At 41.9% G+C, this 20,070-nt stretch overlaps 1 protein-coding gene across 8 annotated transcripts in view; it reads left to right on the forward strand.

Annotated features, from left to right (window-relative positions):
- Positions 1 to 20,070, forward strand: part of BCAR3 (BCAR3 adaptor protein, NSP family member) — a 114,181-nt gene that overhangs the window by 79,752 nt on the left and 14,359 nt on the right. For 6 of the 8 annotated variants that reach the window (XM_081010869.1, XM_081010868.1, XM_081010872.1 and 3 more), the window contains 3 exons: positions 13,347 to 13,490; positions 18,107 to 18,549; positions 19,597 to 19,697. In XM_081010869.1, the coding sequence (XP_080866995.1) occupies positions 13,347 to 13,490; positions 18,107 to 18,549; positions 19,597 to 19,697 (688 nt within the window). Of the gene's footprint in view, positions 1 to 207; positions 330 to 2,066; positions 2,266 to 13,346; positions 13,491 to 18,106; positions 18,550 to 19,596; positions 19,698 to 20,070 lie in introns of those variants that run through there. The other 2 variants (XM_081010875.1, XM_081010874.1) reach the window with 2 other exon arrangements.

Below are 20,070 nucleotides of genomic sequence, written 5' to 3' on the forward strand. Positions count from 1 at the left end.
GGTGGAGAATTCCAGTAACTTTTTATAATGTCAAGTGGGAGGGGGAGATGACTTCTTTCATATTGCCTGCATTGTGGAACTTTCATGTTCAAAAAAATATTTTCTGGCCTGTACTCTGTTTCAGATGTTTGGTTAGAAATCACAAGTTGGAATGTTCCCACCACATTTAAAAACAACCCTGTCACATGTATCTAAGCACAGAAAACTGGAATTGATACAGGACGCTATGCAAGAACTCTTTTATTTACAGCATGCTAACTTTCTACGGGCAAAGGTTTTTGACATGGGAGTGTATTCAAACATGCAAATCCTTGCTCCACTCTGAAATGGTAAGAGTCCAGAAAGGACTGGACCACATGTTGTTGTTTTTAATGCATAGATAGCTCTGTTACCTTTTAGGCTGCAGTCTTGTAGCCACTTAACCTGAGGGCGGGATTTGCTTCTGAATAGAAATGTATGAGGTTACGATGTTAATGTTTCTTAGTTATATTGGAGGATTCCTATCTACTACAGTGGTACCTCGGGTTAAGAACTTATGGTAATTCGTTCTGGAGGTCTGTTCTTAACCTGAAACTGTTCTTAGCCTGAAGACCACTTTAGCTAATGGGGCCTCCCGCTGCTGCCGTGCTGCTGCTGCCCGATTTCTGTTCTCATCCTGAAGCCAAGTTCTTAACCCGAGGTACTATTTCTGGGTTAGCGGAGTCTGTAACCTGAAGCATCTGTAACCTGAAGCGTCTGTAACCTGAGGTACCACTGTAGTTCTATATTAACTGCCTCAGCATTGGGACAGGATTTTAGATGGTGTGAAATTGCACCAAAATGTCATTTGACATGACTTGGTAGGTGAGTTTTGCTTAGAGGTCTGACCATTGTATTGCAGATTTGGAGTGGCTTTTCTTCCAGCTGAGAATCCACCGTGTGCTTTTTATATGAACCGGTATGTTGTTTGTTCTTTGAAGTATATGGCTTGGATCACTAACTTGACACATTTGGGACCCTTTACTCTGCAAGTTCCTTTCTACAGGCCTTCCACTTTCTGCTCACGGCGCATTGTGGTCTGGATTCTGCAATGCAACCTATAATTAAAGGAAAGCATTGAAAGGGATATGTTTTAAAAGTGCATAGTGCCTTACATAATCCTTATTTGTGTTGAGCTTTTTATGTCCAGAACCATAGGGTATAGACTGACCTTTATTTCTGGTCTGCCAGCGACAAAGTTTGGCTTAACTTGTCTTTTCAAAGGAACTTGCCCCCACCCACCCCAGAAGCTGAAATCTCCTGTTTCAATTGAAATCAATGGCAGCAATCCCATGGTTTTTCAGTTGCCTCCTACCCAAAGGCTGCTCAGAGAGCTGTAGTAAGTGCTTCTTTCCAGAAAGCTGCATAATTGTGTGCACCAGATCTTGCAATTGACCGACTTATCTTCTAATTAAATAGAGGAAGGCTGCGTTTGCTTCTATGACGCTAGCAGCTGCTGTGATGATGCTACTGGCTGCGCTCTGTTGTTGCTGCATGACAGGTTGTCAGCAGCTTCCTATTTCAAGACAAACAGTCTCGACTTTTTTCCCTTGGTTACCTGTGCGCTAGGATGTAACAGTGTAGATGATGAGTAACAGAGACATGCAACCCCCTAGGCAACCAACTGTTCTCCCCCCACCCCTGAACCCTGCTTATCAGTCGTGTACGTAGCAATGTTACTGATGCAAGCATGGGCATTGCTTTGTGTGTGTGTGTGTGTGGCTGCAGAGGTATAACTGGACTTGGAAACCTTTCTGGGCCCAATGACTCAATATATTACGTGCTGAAGAACAAGGTGATGATTTTTTTGCTGGATTGGGGATTTGTGGTTTGTAATCTGGGGGATTCCCAAACAGAGATTCGCTCCCTCCTCTCCCTCTCTTTGAGGGTTAGGATTTCACTGGCAAGCTGAATGAAGTCCCATGATGATTCTGATCCATTGCTGGAAGCAAGCGGGAGATGACCTTCTTAGATGACAGGATCAGCTTTCACTGAGGAAATGGCCTGGGATTAAAATATGAGGTTGGGGAGGGCGGGGGGAAGTGTAGAAGACCCAGCAAAGCAGGAGCTAAACTCAGTGGGAGCTCTTGAAAGTAGCTGGGAGGGACCATTCTTCTTGTGTGCCAAGGGAGGTTGTTGGTCTACGGGACAAAAGATCTGAAAATGCCGAAAGATTCCAATGTTCTTCAAACGCTCATAGCATCTCTCTGCTGTTTTTATCACCGCAAGGCCATTATTGGTGTCAAGGTAGGTGGTCTGTAATGTTAAGGAAGTGTGTGTGACTGATATCACTATTGTACTTACACGTATAGTCTATCTACAGATCAAGAAAAGGTCACATTTTTATGTTGTTACACACTGTTGTCCAGGCATAGTTGTGGTGTAGTGGATAAAATGTTGGGAGTCTGCCACAGAGACCTGTGTTCAAAATCCTGCTCAGCCGCATAGCTCGCTGAGTGATCTTAGCCAAGTCTCTCCCACCCTACCTCACAAGATTTTGTGCAGATAAAATGTGGAAAATCCCCAGGTATGCCACTCTGAACTGCTTGTGGATAGAAATGGTATAAGGACTACTAGTAGCTGAAAAGATAAATAAGAAAAAATAGTCTTATTTTCAGTCTGGGTAATTTTTGCATTCTTTTACCCACAAGTCCTTTCCATGCCATTTCCACAATTAATCTGCAATTTTGTTTTAAAATCTGCATGAAAACTCATGCGTATAACATTTATATGCATCCTTTCTTTCCAGATATACTCTTCTAAACATACTTCCTTTTAAAAGATGCCTTTAAAAACATATTTTGATATGTGGTCTTGATCTTTGAAACATTTGGGAAGGGTGAATAAATATTTTCTGATCCATGCTTTTTTCTTTGTGCTGCTTTTATTGTAATTATTGGTATGTTTTCAACCAATTTTCTATATCTACATAGTTTTAATTCTATTAATGTTTAATTGTATTTTAATGATTTTTTGTTTTTATCTGTAATCCACCTTGAGTTCCATCAGGGAAAAAGATGAGGTCTGAATAAATAAATAAGTAAGTAAGTAAGTAAGTAAGTAAGTAGTATTAATAATAATAACAATAGTCTAGATTAGAAGATGCATGCAGATCAGGTCAACTTCCATTGAAATTTACTAAGACTGAATTATTCAATAATCCCTGTTTTAAACTTTAGGCTGCCTGCTAAGCTGAAGTTGTAAACAGACAGAAGGTTGCATCATAAAGAAAATGTGAAGTCAGTAGTTGCAAAAAGGATTTGTTTACAAATTGGATATCAGATTACATAAAGCATTCAAAACATCTCTGCTTTTCTTTACGGGAAACTGAAAGTGATATGCTATATGACTAAAAATAATACACAGGCACTTAATATAGAAATTGATAACACAATGTACTTTCTTTTATCAGATACCTTTTACTGAGTTTCATGAAAAGGGTCTAGCAAAATATATTTATATACATTTTTTTTAAAGCGCTGTGTTACCAAAATCTCAGATCTTGTTAAGTATGCAACTCTAAGGATAATTTTATTATTAATAATAATCACTGTCAAAAGATGACGCTCATAAACAACAGTGACTCCATCCCTCAGTTAGGAGGTCAGAAACATGCCATAGATTCATATATTCCGTTTGTGAATTTTGCCCTCCTATTGTGGTTTTAATTGTTTGTGATCTATTCATTATGTGATCGATTCATTATGACCAGGGTTTACATAACTATCTTCAAATCCTGGTTCCAAACTCTGGTTATGAGCGAAATCCTGGTTATGATTCAGCGTCGTTTAGTCTGGGTACAGACTTGCATTGGGGGATATAGGAGCCAACTCCTAGGGAATCAAGGGTCCTTTGCCCGTGCCCCATAAAATATTTTGAGGGGGCCAGGCCTCCACAAAGTTGATGGCCATTGCCATTCAAATGGTGTGTGTACACTGCGTTTTGTGATGTGGGGCGGGGTTTACCTGGGCCCCTGACTGGGGAATGGTGATAGGGCAAGCAGGAGTATTTCATGACCCAATACATTTTGCTGCCTGAGGCAAAAGGCAAGATAGTGTCCCTCTTCTGTTCCAAGGTACAGAAGGTGACCAGAGTGGAAGCAGAATTTTACTTCAACACTGGTAATGGGGCAGAATCTTAGACCACACCTCAGTGCAGCTGGCTAGTTTAGGGGGTGCAGGGCAAACCACCCAGCATATTATTATCTCACCACTGTTTGCTGCCCCTGCTATCAGCTGCCCCCCCCAAATCAATCATAATCAATCCAAATACATAGCTAACTGAGGTTCTGCCTCCCCCACAAAGGCTTGCCCTTCCCAACAAAAATCCTGGCTATGCCCATGCAAGCTACTATATTTTGATGTTGAGGAAAACATGTTGAGTTTTTGCTATGCATGCAGCTGTTAAAGCCAGTATGTCAACATGTCTTGGAAGGTATTTACTCACAAGGAGTCCCCTATGCTTCTCTTTGTGGAGTAGACTGCAATTCGCAGAAGAGCAACTTAGGAATTTACTGCGGGGTGATGTAAGAACAAATGGAAAGAAAGCTGCTGGTTCAAACACGCCGCTTAAGAAGGGGTTTTAAGGTCATGATTAAGGTTGTAAAAGCCATTATTTTAGTCTGGCTGGTATAAAAACTTCCATGTGAATTTTGAGGCTTAGTGTTCATTATCAAAGTAGAATTAGAGCTACAGTTCTTGACTACGTTGTTTATCTTGGCACAATGGCCTAATACCTAAAAGCATGCAGCATGTTGTCATGGTAACATTCCATTGACCCAATCCACATGTCCTCTGGGGAAACAGGATGGGGGGGCATTATTTTTATATAGAAATCCATCTGGCCCTGTTCAGAAATAAGATTCTATTTGAGAGGCTCCCAGCTCTTCAAAATAGGCTGGTTATGCACTGCAGAACTTTTGAGATCTCTGCTGCTTCATGTTCAGTAAAGTTCTATTTTAAAGCATTTGTAAGCATAGAAAAAGAGGGCCAGAGATGACAACTTAACTTTTGCTCTCGGGGGCTACTGTTAATGAGGATATAAGTTGAAATGGATAATAGAATCATAGAGTTGGAAGGGACCCAAGGGTCATCTAGTCCAAGCCCCTGCAATGCAGGAATCTCAGCTAGATCTGTGCTGACAAGATTGTAAGGCAGGATCTTAGCTCTGACCAGAGCCAGTACATTAGTTTAAATAGAAACACGCTAAGAATATAGTTGTGAAGCTTGATGGATGCTATGGAGCTTAAATAGTTTTGTATATTGTTATTGGTTGTGAGCCCTAGAAGACCTGATCCCTGCCCTGCAGGCCTTTTCTGCCTTGGAAGTATAAACTTTGATGCTAAGGAAATAAGATTGCAAGGGATAACTTTTTATTTTCTACAGGCCTAATCAATATTGCTAGGCCCTATTGCATGGTAGCAGGAGATTTTGAAAGCATATGGAATAGCCATGCACCTCAGATGAGCGATACCCAACATGCCTTTCAGGTGTTGTGGCCTGCAACTCTCATCAGCCCACCCCTGTTCGCTAGTGGTCAGGGATGTTTGGAGCTATAATCCCGTAACTCCTAGAACAGGGGTCTCCAACCTTTTAGACAAAAAGAGCCACTTGGACCCGTTTCCGAAGAAAAAAAACTGGGAGCCGCAAGACTCTTCATTATAAAAATAACTTTTTTGTCACTTTTTTATTATTTCTTTGTTTGACCCCTCAGAATTACTCCTCCTCATAGAAATAAACGTTAAATTAACAAGTTACCTTTTTTTGTGTGTGTGTTCTTCACTCCCCTTCAAAACAGTGACCAGCGTACATGCCCCTTACAATGTAGCGGGCGGGCGGGCGGGAAGGTGACGTCGGGACGGTGCGTGACTAACGCACGCACCGCCCCCATGCGACGTCACAGCCAGTACAGCGCCTGCCACAGTGGGGAGTGTCGGGGCGCACAATGCGCCTCCTCCCCTCGCTAGTATCCGCCCCGGAGCCGCGGCAAAGGTGTAAAAGAGCCACATGTGGCTCCGGAGCCGTGGGTTGCAGACCCCTGTCCTAGAAGGTGCCACATTGGCTGCTCTCTGCCTTAGATGAGCATCGTGTTTGTACCGTGAGCTCTACCCCTTTACCCTCCCAAAGCTTTGTCTTTAATCCTCTAAGGTCTTGCTCTTGATCTCATGAGCCTCTACCACAAATTCTTTCCCCTCTCTCTTAGAAATTGGCAGCACAACAGTCAGGGTGGATTCCAAATGAATATTCATAATTATGTGACATCATTTTATATTCTTGTCTGTGCAGAGACAGTGCAGCAGTTATGGTACAAAGGGGAATGACCTGTAGTAAGGAGGTTGCTGTTTGTGTCTCTTGTGGGCATAAGCTGTCATTTGGACTACCCTTATTTGGGGTTGGTTGGGGGTTTTTTTGCTGCTTATTTATGAAAACATTTCTGTACCGCCTCACACATTAATCATGAGATAGTGTACATCAATTGTAAAATACATATCTAACACTAAAATAACAGCAGCTAAAAAAGCCTTGGAACTCAGGGAAGAGTTTAAAAGTATGGTGACTTGCTAGAGTGAAGCAACAACAAATGCTTGGGAGGACAGAGGTGTGTTTCGAAGGTGCATAAACATCATCATTGCGGGCAATTGCTTAAGCTCTAAGGGGAGATGTTTCCTCAACAAGGGAGACACCACAGAAAAGGCCCTTCTGCTTGGTTGATGTCAATCACACTTCCACAGACAGCAGTACAGGAAAGCCTTATCAGCTGATTGTATCAATCATGGGAGGCAGTGAGGGAGAAGATACTCTTTCAGATATTCTGGTCTCAGGTTGTTTAGGACTTTATAGGACAAGACTGAAACCATGTGTGTTAGTTTACTAACAGCCAATACAACTGCTTTAAGAGCACGATAAGATGAGCACAATAGGCTCATGCTTCAGCTTCTGGAGCAGCTTTTAGGGCAGCCCCCACAACCTTATAGTATGCTCAGTTTCTTCTTGTATTTTGCTATTTAAATTATAATAGGCTCCTTGGCCTACTTGCCTTGTGCATTTTGCTACTTTTTACTGCAAGCCGTTCCTAACTGGGCATCTGTAGGATCTGTAGTTTAGGAAGATTCAGAGTATTCTAAATATGCTGCATTCTGTCTCATCATAAATGTGAAATCTGCTCACGGAGGTCTTTCCTGTCATAAGTGAGAAGCCCTTGACTGGCAGCTCCTGGGGTTAATTTCAGTGTATCCTGGCAGGGCTCTATGCATAGCAGCAGGAAAGGCTGATAGCCTACTAGGAAGGCAGAGGACATCAAAATGTTGCACAAACAGCTTACTCAAAATCTCATCAGGGTTTCAGGTTTCCTTTTTTTTTTTTTTAATTATAGAGAGCAGGAAGCCACACTAATTTTTTAGGTACGCTAGATGTAAATAATACTTTACGAAAGAGATGGAGAAGATTGCTAATGCATTCCCCTAATGAGGAGAGAGAGACTAGAGATTATGTACAAAAAAATTGAAGTCACTGTCTTGTTTTCTTTTATTTCACCAGGCGCTTTGTTGTTGTTGTTGTGAGAAAAAACAAACCCAAAATAAAATGAGATTATTTTCAGTGAAGGGTTCCTCCAGATGACCTGTTTATTCCTAATTTGCTTGCACAAAGCTTACACAATGGTTGTACAATGGCTGGTCTTTATTGAGCATTTGTTCTGTTTTGTTTACAGAGTGATCATACATCAGTGGCCGTTCATTCTGCATTTGTCCTGATTTGCTTACAGGGCATTTACACAGGTTCTGATTACTCATCCACCCACCCCACAGTGCATTTCCTTGTCACTTTCATAACACTTTCACCACCACCATCATTTATACCCTGCACATCTGGCTGGGTTGCTTGTTTTGTCGTTGTTGTTTTTTTAAGTGGATTTGTTGGGGTAGGCCACTGGAGTGCTTTAATGCACTTAAATTGTGCAACCCTTTGTTCATGTTTTGGTATCTGTGTGAATCCCTCCTGAAAAATAATGGCAATCTGGAGACTTTCTAAATCTGGGAGGCGCAATTCATAATTTGGGGGTGGGGTGAAGAAACTTGTTGTGAGATTGGAGTATTTGTTATGTGATTGGAGTGTTATGAGATTGGAGTGTTTTATTTAAAAAGCGAGAGGTGCCTGGGTTTAAGCTGCCTTGGGGGCTACAGCCTCTGGCATGGGAACCTGCCATACTTTACACATGTACAGGAGCACTTTCCCATCATTTCAGATGTTCCAAGGCTGAGCTCTGACATTTAGAGCAGGTTCAGTTGCTGGTTCAAGGCTGATTCAATTGCTTACCTGGCTGCTTCCTTTCTTGAGGGTAAAACTTGTACACGCAATGTAATGTGAATGCATGTAATGTACAGTAATGTGTAATACGGGCATGATTTACACAAGACTGAAAAGGGAGCGGAGAGAGGAAAAGAAGGGAACTGTTGAGAATTGTACCTTCAGCTTTATTGTCTCTGCACCACAGATTATAATGTGAATGTTGGAGAGGAAACATTATCAGCTCGATATGATGTGAACTTTCAGCTTTTCAACCTCTGCTGTTTTTTACAGCTGCCACTTTCCTCTCAGTGCCTCTCCACCCCTGCTTTACTCAAACTTCTGCCTTGTTCAAAACAGCCACTTTTCTCCCTTTCAGTGTCTTTCCCTTCTCACTTTACCCAAGCTTCTCCTTCTTACGTTCCTTAGCTGCCTTATGTGTGAGAGAAGGATGCAAAGCACTCAAATATTCCATAGCACTTATCCACCATTTTCCTCTGTCCTTTTTTTTTACTGATAATTTTTATTTGGTTTTACAAGTATGAAATTATAACAATACAAAATGCATATCCATATTTAGAGATTCATCCAAATCTCTGGATTTCCCACGTTCCCCTCCATGGGTCCTATTGTCAACCCTTTCAACTGCATATTATTCAGTAATCCATATTTTATTTCACTCCATTTTGTCCATAATATTTGCAACGTTACAAGTGTTGTTGTAATCCTGCTAATGTTTTCATCTGCTTACAGTGGTCTTCCAGATAATTTTTCCCATTCTTTATAAAAGTTTTGGTATTTTTGGTTCCTGAGCTTTCCAGTCAGTTTTGCCATTTCGGCATAGTATAATAATAATAATAATAATAATAATAATAATAATAATAATAATAATAATAATAAATTACTTATACACCACCCATCTGGCCAGGCCTCCCCAGTTTGCCATTCTTCTCTGGTAGGGACTTTGTTTTCTTTCCATCTCTGGGCTAGTAACATCCGTGTGGCCGTTGTCTCCATTTTCCTCTCAGTTCTTTCCATCTCTGCTTTACTCAAACTTCTGCTGATGTTTTAACCATCACTTCCCCCATTTCAGTGTCCCTTCCCTCTTGTTCCTATACCATGGCAACTGCTCTTGTGGAACCAGCCTTCTCTTGTGCTCTTTTTTACTGTCCTGACTTCATGCAAATCCAGGATTGTGATGAGGCAGTACATTCTTACTATGTAGAGAGAAATACTAATGCTTTTTTACAACAAAATGGTGCAAATAAATGTGTTTACCATCATGTCAGTAAAAGGAAGACCCATTTTATTTCTGCAGCCATGATGGCACTATGACTTAAGTCAGGGACGGCCAACTTCCAAGAGACTGCAATCTACTCACACAATTAAAAACTGGCAGTGATCTACCCCTTTTGAGGGAGTTCAGGTCAAAGTTAACTTGGTAGAAATAAATATCCAGTGATGTGAAATAGCATTTCTAAATTCTGGTGGGCTCCTAACCTGCATCATACATGTATATAAACTGCTATCATTTGGTGATGCTCTCCCTGACCCCTGACTTTAAAGCATTGCTCTTTGAAAGTGAAACACAAGAGGAAAATCAACAATAGAGCCAGCCTTGACTCCCATCGCATTAAAAAGGTCAGCTAAGAACAGCAGTCTTTCTTCTTGGCAATGTTCCACTTAGAACAATGCTCTCTTAACGGTATGGCCAATTACTGGTAGTTTAATAGACTAGCGCACAAGGGAGCAGCACAACGAGGAAGTCTGTAGCAAATGCCTCCTACAGTGCATACAATGGAGGATGAGCTCTCAAGATCAGAGCATTCATAGTAAAACCTAGATTGGAGGATGAGTACTTGCATCCTTTGGTCTTTCTCAAGTACTGCAGAGATGCAGTCACATCACTTTGAGGCCTTGGGGTTCATCCAAGTTACTAAGAAGAAATGCACAGCCATTTGTGAGGGGAATGTTTCTGCTGTTGTTGTTGCATGGTAACGCTCTACAGTCAATGGGGTCCCCAACTCTGCATCGCTTTATTTGTGCTGCTGTTTTTGGAAGGAGCAAGCAAGGATTTATTTAGCAACCAGCAAGCTGCTGCAGATACCCAGATTTATAGATACAGATATAGGTGTGTGTGTATAGACAAGTGATAGACACTGTGAAAGTACCTTTTAAGGCTAGAGACAGGCAATATTTTCTTTTTAGAAAAGAGGACCAGGCTGGGGGAGGGGAGTGAGTGCACATGGCCTTTTGTTAAATTGATGGCCATTAAAAAAAATATTTTTAAATGTTGCTTGTGCAAATGGCTTTAGGGATCAGACCATGTGATAATAATGCTGTAGCGTGCCCAGGAATTTACTGTTATTTACTGTGTGTGACTAGCAGAGTCTTGGGAAACACAGGACCAGTTTCTTGCATCAGTCACTGATTTGATGAGAGAGTTTCTTCAGTTTTTGGCTGTGTTGTGGGACCAGGTCACAGCATACAAAGCAAAATGTAAACAGTCCAGATTGAAAAGAAAGCAAATATGTCTGGGTGGGGGACAAATCATTGTAACGGATACCTTATTTTTGAAACAAAATCTGCAATAATAGCAGCAAGAGAGCCAGCTGGGCTTAATTAAAATGCCGCTTGAAGCCTTGTGAGCTGTCTGTTTGAACTAAGGGAGCAGGCATAGACTGGAGGGGAGAGAACAAAGATGAGGGATTAAGCTCAGCTCCCACATCTTTTAATTTAACCCTGCATCTCCTAATTCAGTGTTCGTGAAGAACAAAGCAGCTGATCCTTAATCAGAGTGCCAGAGATGAGAATCTCTCATTGGACAGGTCACTGACATCATGCCAAGAAGAATTGTGGGGATATTTCAGCCAGAGCCCTGTCAAAAGGGAAGATGATGACGAGAGAGAGAGAGAGAGAGAGAGAGAGAGAGAGAGAGAGAGTAAGCATGCGCTACTTGACACAGTGAGGGTGGTGTGTTGAGAATGTGAATGAGAACAGTCTCATCTAAGTTGTGTACTGAATGAACTGGCATTGTGTGATTGCTCCACTTTCAGCACATCTCCCAGTGTTGTCCCAACAACTGTGGCTCAGGGACATATTTTCTTTGTGGCAACAAATTTTGTGAGTGAATTATGGGTTGTCTGTGTGTTCTTGAGTCCATTCTGAATATTCTGCCAATCATTTTCATTGGATGACCCCCCAGAGAGGGGGAGAAACATCTTTGTGCCCACACCACAAATAGTTTTATATATCTGTACAGTCGTACCTCCGTTTACGTAACCCTCTGGTTACATAAACTTCAGGATGTGTGCGCGGCAAACCCGGAAATATTTTACCGGGTTTTGCCGCGCATGCATGCACAGAAGCGGTCCTCAGGTTGCGGAAACCTTGGGATCCGACCAGACCTCTGGAATGGATCCTGTCCACAACTGGAGGTACCACTGTATCTTTTATCTCTGTAGTTTTGTTTTGTTTTATATATTAAAAATAAAATAAAATCCCTAAACATGGTAGCGTTGGGTTGCCATTTGCTCTGCACTGTTTTTATAAAAAAATATGTCGTGACTAGAAATGTATACAATAAGCGAAATGTGTTTTCTTTCCTAATAATCCCTAATATTGAACACTGCTACACTTAGGACAGAATATAGGTGATAGGAGGCTGCATTATTGTGGAGGGGGGAGAGAGAGAGAACTGTAACCCCCTCTGGCTTTTATTTGTTCCCCCCTTTCTTTTAAAAAAGGGGGCACTTTGGAGTGAGCTCTAGGGATGGACCATAGCTCAGTAGTGTAGGTAAAGGACAAGGTAAAGGACTACTGGACAGTTAAGTCCCATCAAAGTAGACTATGGGGTGTGGCACTCATCTTACTTTTCAGGTTGAGGGTGCCAGCATTTGTCCACAGACAGCTTTCTGGGTCGTATGGCCAGCATGACTAAACCTCTTCTGGCGCAATGGAACACCGTGAAGGAAGCCAGAGCACATGGAAACACTTTTACCTTCCCGCCTCAGTGGTACCTATTTACCTTCAGTAATGTAAAGTGTGTTATTTGTACAATTCCCAGATTCAGTCTCCAGAATTGCCAGATAAAGAAGCCCAAGACTCTAGAGTCAAGGTAGACAGTTTTGGGGTAGACACACACGTAGTATGACTGGGTATAAGGCAGTTTCCTTTGCTGGAAAATTGAGCTTTATCCGTTTGGCTTCTGCAATCCAAAGTGGGAAAGTGAAATTGACAAGGCTCAGTTTCACAGGAAGAAGTAAAACTGATAAGGATCATCCACAAATAAGCCAAAACACAAATACCTTGTGCTATACATGACTTTAAGCTTTGTAACAGAAATATACCCAAGCCCATTTATTATTTTATATGCAGATGGGGTCCAAACCAGCCGTAAGTGATTAGGAGAGATAGCTAAATGGTTGCTGAAGGAATTGTAGGAAGTGTCACAAAGGAAAACAATGTGATTATGGTGTACCTTTTTCTTCTTTTTTGGCAATAATCATTAAGGTGTAATGTGTAACTTGTGTAAAACATGGAATTTTGTGCTGGAGCTGCCTTATACTGTTCAGTGACAGACATCAGCTCTCCAGTGGTTTCAGACAGGAACTCTCTTCCAGCCCTCCTGTAGAGATGCCAGGGATTGAACCTGGGGGACCTCTTGCATGCAAAGCACATAGCTGATGACTGAGCAATTATGGCTCTCCCAAATTGGGATCTTCTTTTTATTCCTTTCTCCATAAAGCGTTATTATTGCAAAGGTACAGAAATGACTCAGCAGGCACGCCAGTTATTATCACAAGCATCCAGGTGGGACATTTTACAATATCACCTTGCAGCATGTAATCATTACCTAGCTTCTCACCTGGCAGGAGCTTCCACAAATACTGCTTAGGGATCAAAGGCTCGTAAAACGTGGCGTGCGGATTTCATTGGCTTGTTGCGAGTCTCATGGCACATGGGGCAGAATGAAAGTTTTGAGCAAGATAAGGCGTTCCGTCAGGCCTGGGGTGATCAAGTCTCCTTTCTCTTTCCCTCTTGCAGTTTTCCAAGGAAAAGCATGTTATGGACAGGCTGGGTATGGAGAGTTCCCCAGAAAAACTCAAGAAAGAGCTGGAAGAGGAGCTCCAGTTGAGCAGTGAAGATCTGCGCAGCCATGCCTGGTATCATGGACGTATTCCACGACAGGTGTGTCCCTTTTTGGTCTCTCTGTTGGGTAATTCTGCCAGCTTGTTTTCTTTTCCTGTTCTTTCTTCCTTGCTTGCTAAATCCAGGTACTTCACAATTCTATCTCAAGTCTTTCACCACCACCACTGGTTTTCTTCTTCTTCTGCAAATCGGTTCAAATTTATAATGAACGCGCTTGTGCTCAATAGTTCAGTATTTATGGAGCATGGAAAAGAAAAGCGAAAACCTGAGGATGTTATTATGAGAGGAGGAATTGCATATATAGAGGGAAGTGCAGAAACCTATCCCCGTCCTGACTCTGAGCCTCGATCCAGTTCAGTCACACCTGCTACCCACTTAGAGCGGTCGCAAATGATACGGAGGAAACCTGCAAGACCCCAATTTTACTCTCCCTGTAATTATCCCTCAGCTTGTTTATTTAATATAAAGATTATCTTAAAGAGACTCGCAGGAACTGTCATTTAGTTAGTTTTTGAACCCAATTATATCACCAGAGGTTCAGTGCTAAAATACACTCCCAGGTGACGCCTTAAGCATAGCTGGGAATATAGCTGTGAGAGTTGGTCACACAACCGCTAAATCTCCTTTCTGGCACAGAAATTGACACTCCAATCTATTCTGAGAATCTTTACTATAAAAAACAACAAGCAAGGTGATAGCTTTCACAGCTTTGATAATTTTGCTGTTCTTTTCTTGCTCCCTGTCAGCCCTATCCTGGAGAAAAGGGATCCATGTTACTGGAAAATGTGACTAAATTTATGTAAAAATCAGCCAGATATATCTAATTTATTTCATTTATCCCTGACTGCAGGAATCGGATTTTCTAGTTAGCAAGATTTTGAGCACATAATATATGCTCTAGCTACAGAAATCGCTTGATCCTTACTGGAAACTGAATAATGTTATGATGATGATAATTTGGGAATCAGGACATGTGAGGCCATTTTAAAGCATTAAGCAACAAATTGCTTTTTCTTGCTTTAAACTATATTTACATGCATCTCCACATCTGTCTGAAAGCAGACATTATTATTTTAATCTAATGCAACTGAAACAGCATGAGCTAGTCATCAAAGTGCAGACCTCTGGAGTTATGAGCCTCCCTGTGGATATCAGCCCTGGAAACCATTCAGAGATAGCAGAATCTGGTGGCCATGTGAAGTACATGCTTATTGGCTAAAGCTTGTCTGATGAAAAAGACGAGAGCCCTAAAAAAATTAGAGTTATGAGTAATTGTGCCAGATAACGCTAAAGAAAGCCAGTATATTGAACCCACTGAAGAAAGGCATTGATGAGGTCACTTTTAGGGCCAATTTAAATAAAAAGTTCTACCTTGATGGTAGCTGAGCCCAGCTACGGTTTTGGTTGTGTGGAGGATACTTTATGACAATGGGCACAATCTAGAGAAAACAGAGTGAATCGGATTGTATTTGCGAGTTTTTTAAAGTTGTGCTTACCAGAAAAATTTCCCACCATAGTAAAATACATATAAAATGCCATCATTTGCACATTTTTTCATGGGGTGAAAACCTGATCATTACCGTAGTTGCCATTCTAACTATCTCTTACTTTTTATTTTTATTTCTATTTTTCATTTTTGTAATTGGAAAAAGAGGGAGTGTCAGAATTATTTTGTGGGTGCGGAGGAAGCTGCATTTATGTGATTGTAAGATTAGGAATAATTAATAATAATAATTTTATTATTTGTATCCCACACAATTGACTGGACAGCTTCCAACAAAATACAGAAACACAGTGAGACATCAAACATTTAAAAACTTCTTCAGATGTCTTCTAAAAGTTGTTTATCTCCTTGACATCTGATGAGAGGATGTTCCACAGGGTGGGCACCACTACCGAGAAGGCCCTGTTCCAGCAAGCCATTTTGAGAAGGTGGTGAAATGCAGCCTGCCACAGTTGGTGCTTTTGGCCATTATGTCTAGTTTCGCCCTCTGCTGGGGACAAGCAACAGCAGGACTCACTCAGATTCAGAATGCATTTATTCTGACACAGCCACTTGCTATTGTGCTGGTTTGGCTATGTCAGGGGTAGTCAACCTTTTTATAGCTACCGCCCACTAATGCATCTTTCTTGATGGTAACATTTCCTTACCGCCCACCAGTGCTCGAGGGAAGGAGGATTCAGCTTGTGGCGTAGAACCCCCTACCACCCACCTAGAATCCTGAAACGGCCACTAGTGAGCGGTAGGGACCAGGTTGACAAGCCCTGGGCTATACAGTCATACCCTGGTTGTCGAACGCCCTGTAACTTGTACGTTTTGGGTCCCGAACGCCACAAACCCGGAAGTGATTGTTCTGGTTTGCAAACGTTCTTTTGGAAATCGAACGTCCAACGGGGCTTCTGCGGCTTCCTGCAGCCAATCAGAAGCCGCGATTTGGTTTTTGAGCATTTTGGAAGTCAAACGGACTTCCGGAACGGATTTCGTTTGACTTCCAAGTTACGACTGTATAGCAAAGAAACAAATCTTGCACGTACAATTAAGATTTCAGAAATTGTTTCAAGGGGGAAAAACATTTCAAATATCAAATATTGATGCCACAAGGAAGTCAAGCATCTCTGTTGTAATCAATAGCATTTCCATTAATATTTTAGTATTAATGCACTTAAGCAGTATGCAAGCAGGAAACCTCACTGTCCTGGATGCAGAATACTTATCCATGTCTTTTAGAAAGAACAGGAATTTATCCCAGGAAGATAATCCCATCTTTGAAGCTAGGAACAGATAGATGTATTTAGTGCAAAGTTCTTCACACACCAGTAGCAGTTTTGGAGTGGGCACCACCGCAAAGGGGAAAAGGATTAAACTTTCCTTCACTATACCAGTGTTCCTTCTGCTGCTTGAGTTCTTTTAAATAATTGTATATGGTTCTTTTAAATAATTGTATATTAATTTATATTCACACAATTAACGTCACACCTATTTTGTCCCTGACATGCAGTATGTTGGGAATATAGGAGACTAGCTGGAAAGAGAGAGCCACTGTAAGCTCTGTTGGCCTTGACTGCATTGTGTAGTCACACAACTCTGCATCTTTTTAGCTTTGGGATACTGAAAGTTCTTTGTGTTCTGATCACGTCATGATTTTTATTATTATTTTGCCTTTGCAAATTACAGTTTGGTGTGCCCGTAAAAATCCCAGAAGCGTATTTTATGTTTGTTTTGTAGCAGCTTTAAAAAAGGCTTTGTTTTGTTGTGTGGAATCTTAAACTGTTTTTGGTTTATTGTGGTTTGGGCTCCTGCAGGCTACGGCCTTCATAATTAGCTGTGTTAGGTGGATTGAAAACACAGCAGGTATCCTCATCTGAGCTGAAAACAAAGTGAATCAGTGGGATGCTAAGGCTAATGAGACACTCTCTGACTACTTAAGCAGTACACAGTTGAGTACAGTACATGACCACATTGGCACTCAACTGTTCTTATTGAGAGAGCCATGCACAGTGCTTATTCAGGCTGCATGCACACTTATCTTTACTCTGCATCCAGTGTGCTCCCACCACTGGTATAGGAAGCAGTGTGCACATGATGCTACCCACAACCCACGTCTATCCTGTCTTTCCTTATGGAATACCGCAGTTTTATGCATTTCTCCATTTCTTCCATCCTAATTGAGAAAAGGAAAAACCTAGCTGTGTTTTAAGCCTGTAATGTGTCCATAGCCTCGGTGTTAGCAAGAAGGAATGGAGGTGTCTTGGCTTACAGTCCAGATCTCAGTGTGCCCAGTAATTCAGAGTTGTGAATGAGGAACCCCTTTCCTAATGTTGGGGTGCCAGGTGCCTACCAGAGCTTCCTTTTGCTACAAAGGATTCCATGGCCTTGTTTCCAGATGTAAACAAGAGTAGGAATTTAACTTCACTGTGACAACGTATCCTATGGATTCTACTTATATTCCTAGGCTAATCAGAATTTGGGCTGCGAAGCTGATCTTAGTCTTTTGCAAAGTCCAAATGTAAAAGTAGCAGTTTGAACTATCTTTGTCAGGGGCTGGAGCCTAAGCACAATACCAGAAGACAAGAGTGCCAGGTTGAAGTCTTCCGTATCACTGAGATGGAAAAACTGTATGGGAAGCTCAGAAAAGGGGAAGGGCCTGTGGCTTAGCTATGTTGAATAGTGGTATAGTCCTATTCCAGAACTATAGCTGGACTACAACTCACACCAGCCTCAGAGTGAATTGTCAGGGATGATGAACATCTGGAGGAGACCAGGTTGTGGGAATGGTTACTCTAGGACAGAGTTTCCCAAACTTGGGTCTCCAGCTGTTTTTGGACTACAACTCCCATTATTTCTAGCTGGCCAAAACACTGGTCAGGGATGATGGGAATTGTAGTCCAAAAACAGCTGGAGACCCACGTTTGGGAAACACTGCTCTAGGATATATCTTAAATGTTTTGCCATTTTATTTAAATGCAACAACTTTTGTGATAGATTACAACGAAGCATTGTAACTTTAAACAATATATATATATATATATATATATATATATATATATATATATATATATATATATATATATATACACGCTGAGGTTTTCAGTAAAAGAAAGTAAGGGTACACTTGTCCAATAGTGGCTAATCTCATTCTGATTTTCTCTTAAAGGTGTCTGAAAGCCTTGTTCAGAGAGATGGCGATTTCTTGATCAGGGACTCTCTCTCTAGCCCTGGGAATTTTGTCCTTACCTGTCAATGGAAAAACGCCTCTCAACACTTCAAGATCAACAAAACCATCTTGAGGCTCAACGAAGCCTACTGCCGTGTTCAGTACCAATTTGAGGACGAAAGTTTTGACAGCATCCCTGGCCTGGTCCGGTGCTATGTGGGGAACCGCCGGCCAATCTCAAAGCAGAGCGGAGCAATTATATTTCAGCCCATCAACAGGACTGTCCCATTGAGGTGTCTGGAAGAAAAATATGGCACTTCCCCAGCCCTGCAAAGGGAGGGCAGCATTCCGGAAGGAAAAGTGGAAACTCCAAAGAGACTGAGTCTTAATATGTGCACTCGCCAGGCCAGAGAGCAGAATTCAGTCCGAGGAAACCTTCTAAGGTACGACTATCATGCGCCATCTGTGAGAGTTTGAGATGAACGCCCTACACAGGAGATCAGAATGTGGCTCTAATTATACAAGGGAGGAGAGGAGAGTATACATGATCAAGGAAGCTCTATCCCTTCCCATCACACTCCATGTTGAAGAGCAATTGTCTGCCAAGAGGAACCCATCTGCTCTCATGGATCCGTGTGGAAGATCGATGATTGGGTTTCTTGACTTCTTTTTTTAAAAAAGCCTAAAAACAGCTTAGGTTTGTCTGAAATGGCTGGGGGAAGCCTTACTTTTTAATACTGTAATTTTATGTTGTGAACTGCCCTGAGATCTACAGGTATAGGCCGGTATGCAAATGTAATAAATGCTACTACTACTTGGGAAGGGCTCTTTAACCCTTTCTCCCTGCCTGGTTCTCTTTTAAAATCTATCAACCCTTTGCTCTTAAAAAATCTATTAGCCCTACTTTGGGGAAAAGGCTGGTGCCTGTGTTTTTAACTCCTCTCCCCCCCCCCCCGCCACCCAAATGAGCCTATTAGTAGCTTTGTGGCAGTGATTTCTGTTGCTGGGAGAAAGGTTAGGCACCCCCACACCCAGTGCTGCTGCTACAAGCCCATCTCCCTGTTTCCCCCCATCCTCCAGCTGTTTAAGGTTCTAGAGATCCATACATCCTTATTCCTAACACTGCTTTTAAGTAGCATTGCAAATCAACTAAATCCACATTCATTAATATCACTCCTTTTGCTCACAAAGTTCAAGCAAGTGTACATTGTTCTCTCCCCACCCCATTTTATCCTGATAACAATCCTGTGAGGGTGGCTTGGGTTCAGAGTGAGAATTGTGTCTATAGACATGGTGCTAGGGACAGACTTTTTTGTGGTTTTGTGCTTTGGGATCATCAGTCAAGAGAGTCAAATGCCTGGTGGCCTGGCAATGAAGAGATCAAGCAGGGATGTGCAGCCTACGGCTCAAAGAGTATGGTCTGTGTGCAGAGGCGTAAAGGAGAACTTAAAAAAAATTAATTAACATTGTGGCGTTCCTCCCCTTTACAGAAACAAGGAAAAAAGTGGTAGCCATCCAGCCTGCTTGGACCATGTTCAGGAGAAGAGATTCCCCCTGAAGGCTCACCAGTCGGAAAGCTACCTGCCCATCAGTATGTGTCAACTGAGCTATGTGTGTGGAGCAAAACGGAGGGTGTTGTGGCGATGGGCTGCTGTTCACTGAACTTCTGTTTTAAACATGTCCTTGGGGAATTGTACACTTTTTATTGTCTGGGCACAAGAAAACAACAAACACATTGTGTGTGCATAAAGTACATGCCACCCATTCATTGCATAATCCCTGCCTTTCTCTTCTATCCCCCAATTTTGAAGAACCAAACAAAGAGGTGGAAGTGTTGGCTGGACTTGCCTCACAAGACTTTGGAGAGTGTGGGACATTGCCCCCCTCTTGCCCACCTGCTTTTTCCATCTAGCAAAAGTTGCCCTCAGCAAAATCTCACATGCCACTTGGAGCTTTGCATCTAC

Source organism: Podarcis pityusensis (assembly GCF_964106645.2).
Source record: "Podarcis pityusensis genome assembly, chromosome: 6".
NCBI classification, from domain to species: domain Eukaryota; kingdom Metazoa; phylum Chordata; class Lepidosauria; order Squamata; family Lacertidae; genus Podarcis; species Podarcis pityusensis.